General features: G+C 38.2%; 1 protein-coding gene across 1 annotated transcript; it reads left to right on the top strand.

The window, feature by feature from the left end:
- The first annotated feature begins 662 nt into the window (after window positions 1–662).
- LOC141019428 (uncharacterized) lies at window positions 663–5,658 on the top strand. The gene is made up of 14 exons (XM_073494339.1): window positions 663–751; window positions 928–1,046; window positions 1,220–1,333; window positions 1,463–1,502; window positions 1,743–1,796; window positions 1,955–2,069; window positions 2,170–2,241; window positions 2,719–2,769; window positions 2,868–2,954; window positions 3,105–3,161; window positions 3,257–3,313; window positions 3,678–3,764; window positions 4,053–4,143; window positions 4,240–5,658. Exons 1-14 carry the CDS (start codon window positions 688–690, stop codon window positions 4,285–4,287), a joined length of 1,056 nt encoding a protein of 351 aa, XP_073350440.1. The 5' UTR covers window positions 663–687; the 3' UTR covers window positions 4,288–5,658.
- The last annotated feature ends 885 nt before the right edge of the window (window positions 5,659–6,543 follow it).

Here is a 6,543-nt window from a genome sequence, read left to right as displayed (position 1 = left end):
TGAGAAAAGAGCAGCCGTCTCACTCCTTCAGTTACTGGACATGTTCCCCTTAATTAAGTTTTGGACATCAGTTTTTCAAACTATTTCAGAAACCCTTCACCACCAAATTGAGCCAAATCCTTTGTCTGTGATTTTTGGTATGGCTCCAGATTTGGTTTGCCAAAAGCAAAACTGAACATGTCGGCTTTTACTTCATTACTGGCTTGACGAGCTTTCATAAGTGGAAGGACTCTGCCCCTCCTTCCCACTCACACTGGATTAGAGATATTTTGTCATGTATGAGCTGAAACTCACCAGTTATCTCTGAGTAGCTTCCCTCCCCGCTTTTTTTCTTCTTTCTTTTCCTTTCTTCCTCCCAATGTCTCACTTACTTATTCTATTTATTGTTCCTTGACTTATCTTTCCTGTAAAGACTAACACGACCGTATCTATGTTATTTTCTCTGTATGGATGTCTATAATTTTCATTTTACTTACATATAATTTAGAAATATACATGTTCTGTGGTCTGTGTTTGTTTTTGTTTGGGCAGATTGATGTGTTGTGATACAGATGAGTGCTGCTCAGGAAAAAAATCTGTGACGACACGTGTGATGTCACTTCCTGCTGAGTTTGAGGAAGTGAGTATTTTCAAACCCCAACCTGTAGAGTGAGCCTGTTGATATTTTCTCTCTTTCACTTCGACGAAATGACACTTAAAATGCTTCGCAATCTTGTTATTTTCACCGTTGTCTGTGTTGGAAAGGCACAAGGTACGAGCTGAAACACAGTGAATATGTTTTCTCTCCTGTTTTCGCTCTTTTTACAGTTTGTTTGTTACTTCCTGAATCTTCACACTCTGAACGTTCGTGAGAGTTTTATGCTCTTCCTGTTTTTTTTTTCTTTTCGTGTGTGAAAGTTTGTAATGATATGCTTTGTTAACTCACAGAATGCCCTCAGATAAATATTTCCTGCCCTGACATCAAGACGGATAACGGATTCAAGTTTTCATACGATTGTCCTCAACCGAGCCAGGGAGGTTGGACGACTGAAGTGACTGACAATGAGGTATTTTGATTTGCTTCTAAATCTGTAGTAGTGATAGTTTTGTTTCAGAAATCATTTTTACAAGGACTTTAAAGGGAAAGTGAATGCTTGACTGTGATTTGGAGGTTGATAAAGAACTCTGTTTGACCATATCCGTTGTTGACGTCACTCAAGGGGAATTTTTATCTCAACAGACAAAGATTGCTCAGGCTCCGCCGTTTGTACATTCGCCTCAAGTGACGAGCTTTGACAACAGTTCAATCACCACAAGAGAGTGCCGAGACCTGCATGTAAAATGCATAGATCGTGTGAGTTTCCCTCTATTTCAATACGCACTTATATGAAGTAAATGAATACAAGTTGATTTTTCTTGTTGTAAATGTGAAATATGTACTCTCCACTCCCACAATAGACTTTGCTTTTTTTTTTTTTTTTAGGGAGAACGTGTGAGGGAGAGCTGTTGGCATTTAAAAACTGGTAAGACAATGAGATGTTAAATAACTGATTGAATCTTATCTCACCCTTAATTATAAATACATACATATGAAGGGTTCATTTATCAAGTCATTATTATTTAGGTTTGCAGTCCAGGAGATATCAAACCGCTGTTGTTTTATTCATTTTAAGAATAACATTTATCCGATTTTACAAATAAACTCTTCATGTACATCACACGTATGTGACAGATAAATGATCCCGCCTCTTTACCTTAAACAGAGGAAGTGACAAGTCCTGATCCGAGTCATTCACCAAAACCACAGGACTCTCCATGTGAGTGCAGGTTTATTCTGTGACATTTTGAAGTTATTGTCAACATTTTTCTTGGCATTACTATTTATGAATTTGTTGAAAAAAAATACAAAACAAACACACAAAAAACGCAAATTAATATTTGATGATAACATATTTGCATTTTGTCTATCGCACAGCCGGTGGATCACATATGAAAGTGCCCCCTTGGGTCATTGTGGTCATCTTGCTCATCTTGCTCATCGGGATCATCATGATCACCCTGATGCTTTGTCTTCGGAAAAAGAAAGTGAAGTGAGTTATATTCTACATGAAATTACAAATAACTGTTAATGACAATTACACATTTTTGTGTGTGGATTCAGAAATGCTTGCTGTTTGTTTCTTGTTTCAGGAAGTGGTGTTCTTACCAGCTGGCACGTCTCAGACCGAAAACTTCCCAGGCTGTGAGGACAGAAGAAACTGGGTCAGTCTCACTTTAATGTACATTTCAGCTTGCCCTGTTCATTTGAGCACACATGAGTACATGTTCTTCAGTGCTTATCCATTTCAACATGTAGTTTACCGCTGACTTTTTAAAAGCCAGTCTTCAAACTCGACCTTCATTTTGGTTTTAACTACACATCTGTAAAGTTTTGTGACTGCATCATGCAGCGTTATCGTGGTCCACAGACAGACATACAGTATAATTCCCGCTACAAAAGTCGAGTCCAGGACCCCATTTTGCCGTGATGACACACACATACACGCACAAACACACAGATTCACAAAGTGAAAACAATACCAGCCTCACTTTGATGGCAGGTGAATATTTGTTTCAGTTGTGCTGCTCCAGAGAAAAAGTGAATTGCAAATAAGTAAATTTATTTACTTAATTTTCAATAATTCTCTCACTCCAGCCAAGCTAACAGCGTGAGCTAACAAAGCTTCTTTGTCATTGTAGTGAACCACTATCTGCCCCTGATGACACACTTGAAAGTGTGTGTGCTGACAGGTGAAACTGCTTTTCAAAACTTTCAAAGTGTTTTTGTTTTTTAATAACAACTGTCAGTCTAGACTGTAATCTGCTAAAAGCTACCTTTGTCTCCATAGTATTGATCTTGCGCCTGATGGTGAGACTCCTGAATCCTTCAGTCCTGACCGCACCCTGAGCAACGGGAGAATCCAGGAGTCTAAAAAGTGAGAAGGAAAATTGTTTACTTTTGTTTGTGTCTGTAGTCTGTTTTAGTTTTGAGGATCTGGGTGAAGTGACCCTTTAACGGGGCAGGTTGTGGATGTGATGTCTCAGAGGAGATTCAGTGCCATTCTTACCCAGAGTTTGTTTTGCAGTGGAGACACAACTGCCCCCGACGTTAACGGAGCCTATAATCATGGAGACATTCACAGGTAGGCGTTTCGGCTGCTGAATGGATTGTCAGTGTGTTTACTATCAATTATTTACACAATTCTTATTGAACAGCGTTTGTATTTGTCTTCCACAGGTACATGAGGGATGATCCAGGAGGAGTGAATGATAACAGAGGGAAAGGCGCTCTCGGGTAAGTCTGCAGTCAATGCTGTAAAACTACCCCAAAGTCATACTTGAGTAAAAGTAAAGATATCATGTTAATATAATAGTCATCTGTACTAATAGTACTTGAGTAGTACTAGTATCTGAAGATATCTGATATCTGAAATATCTGATATTAAATGTACATAAGTATCAAACGTACAAGTAAAAGTGAATTATATTTACATGTATGTTTACATTTTAAAATGTTTTCCTCCAAAAGAGCAGAAAATAGAAACAAAACTAGACAACGGTGTCACTGAATGCGCCAATCTGAGTCCAGGTTGATCTGACCTGAAGTCATTCTGGGTTTTTCAGCTATTAACTGATAACGGCCTTAAATTCTTCCTCAGGAACAAGAAAATGCGCAATGGATGGGCTGTCGGTGATCGTGGTCCTGAAGACGAGAATGGAGGACAGCCTCTGCTGTTGAATCCGAGGTGAGACTGCCACTTGCTCTCTGTCACTCTGCACTCTTAACTGTGCCCAAAGAGAAATCTCTTTCACTTTCCAATTTCCAGTCTCTTTCACGCCTTGTTTCATTCTGCCTGTTGCTGCTGTTTGGACAGCTGTCAGGAGTAACTTTCTCAACTGCTCTCCCCATCCCCATCCCAAATCTGAAGGGCCGATCTGAACTTCAGAACCTGTCTGACGTCTGCTCAGAAAGTGAGCATAGACAAAGCTTTGCTGTGAGGCTCATGTCTATTTCTTGTTGTTTCTGTCTCCAGAGCTGCCATCCAAGACAAGACAGGTGAAACTGTTTCGGTGTACGAACACAGCTTTGGCACAGAGCGGGTCAGAAGGTGCTCTACTTCACTGGTAAGTAACTTTTAATATATAATTTATTATCTTTTTTCCGTTAAAATATTTTTTTATGACGTTTGTTTGATTTTGCAAATGCTTTGTTTGCTGCAGGACGCTGACGTGGAGTCAACGGCCAACACGAAGAACATAAAAACATAATAATAATAATAATAATAATAATAATAATAATAATAATAATGATGGTGATAATAATATCATCCTATATTATAACATAAAGTTATGGTATGTGGTACATTTCCTGGCAACTGCTTTGGGATCAGGTCCAGCACATTTGTTTAAAGCTGCTGTAAGTGATATTTATTTTATCAAAGTAATAAAATTCATGCAGTAGAGGAGAAAAGACGTTTTCTGGTATCCCTGCCAATTTATCCAATCAGGACAGAGAGCTCCATAAAGAGGCAGAGAGCACGATCCTCCTGTCTGCTGCCATGTCTGGCGATTACCGCTGCACGTTCCTGTTACGACGTAGAGGAGGGAGAGGATTATTAACTGAGAAACGGACAGGACGTTAACTGAAACAACGACACTTACAGCAGCTTTAAATAATTATTTCTTTTTAAACAAGGTCAGAAAATATATATTTTTACAAGCCTAATGTGCTGAATTTTATATAATTACAGCATCTTTAAACCATTTTATAAAATGAGACGATCCTGGTGGAAACCGGTCTTGTCTGTGCCTCCGTCTGACCGTATTCGCTGACGTATAAAAAGTCAATCAGACGGATCAGATGACATAATAATTTGGGTAATTACATTTAGATGAATACTGTTTACTACATTTTGCCAAACTATCGTATTACCTGACAGTAATCACAGTATACACTGATCAATAAAATGAAAACACTGGTCTAATTTTAAACTTCATTACTGTGAGTGTTCAGTGCATCACTTGACCAAAGTAGGGGTGAACCATGTCAGTTAAAGTACCACAAACCAAGCTGAGACAACTTAACCCATAAGAACCCAGACCCATTGTAGGACATTTGTGTGTTGTTTGTGACGAGTGTGTGTCACCATTGGTTCTTATGGGTTAATATAGATGTATTAATATTAATACATTACTATCAATGTATAAATATTAATGTACTTATATAACATGTATAATGTATTGTATAAATACATACAGTACTGTATTCATAAATTAGACATATATATATTATTTAACATATTATACCTCATTAGAATGGATGGTTTTAATGAGAAGAAGCTGCTGAATACATTCAGTGTGTTTTATCTTTTCTACTTTTTCTTTCTATAGCTGATTAATTATAATCATATTCACCGAATCACAGCTCTATATATTGTTATTTTATTCAATGTGCTTGCTTTTCAATTCATTTATCTTTTTGTAGTACTGCGTTTTTCTGTTGTTGCTCATATACTCAGTTGCTTTGCTTTAGGTTTTTAATGTATTTTTAAACAATTATTCTGTATTTTAAACATAATAATTAGGACTATAGGTATATTTGAATATGATGAACTGTGTTTTGATTGAATAAATGCTTTAGTCCACTCTGGATTTCACTGCCTGGTCATTTTTTTTTATCGAAGGAAGCCACACCAGTGTTACTGAACAGTTTACCACACGGGGGCAGTAAATAGTCATGAGTCCTGCCCCACTGAGGTACGCAGGAACATAATTACTCCTCTTATTACTTTTGTTGAGAGATGCAAACGCCATTATTTCACATTAATCCCAGATTGCAATGGCTTCAATATCCCTAATTGTACTTACACCTACAAAATATATACCTCATTGTTACATACTGTATTTCTATAATCAACCACTGCGGGTGGAGATAATAATGTTTCAATAAATCAAAGCCCTGTTAAAGTACGGCTGATTGACTATTGTGTGATTCTTCTATAGGCAATCAGTGTGTTGATCTACCTTCTAGTATCGTGATGTGATTTATTAATAAAAACAATAAAGGGACAATACGTCCATTACAAAGCACCAGGTAATTTAAGTGTTGTATGTTAAAGTCCTTAAAAGATTGGTTTCCTGTGTGGTTTGATGTATGGTATAATTACAGTTTTACACGCACACACACACACACACACACACACACAGCGGTTCGGGCTGAATTTAATACGTCTCTCTGTCTCTTGGGGTCTGTTGAGGGACCCTGTGGGTGTTGGAAAGTTAATGTCTGATTCTGTTTTTACTTCCCTAAATGTGCAGTGACCTTGACGAAAAACCTCTCAGATGGACCGAGCACCAGAAAGAGAGTGTGTCAGGGGTTAGAGGCTTTGTTGCTCATGTTTGATATGTCAGTGTGTGAAAGTGTTGGGTAGAAGAGGGTGATCGAATGGTCACAGCCTCAGAGTCTCCCCTCGCAGGGAGTTTCACGGAGGGGACATGACTGAGGCAGGGGCTGGGCAGATGGGT

The sequence above is a fragment of the Pagrus major genome, chromosome 23 (assembly GCF_040436345.1).
Source record: "Pagrus major chromosome 23, Pma_NU_1.0".
Taxonomy (NCBI): domain Eukaryota; kingdom Metazoa; phylum Chordata; class Actinopteri; order Spariformes; family Sparidae; genus Pagrus; species Pagrus major.
The sequence above is the reverse complement of the archived record's forward strand: the minus strand, read 5'-3'. Positions and strand labels throughout refer to the sequence as shown.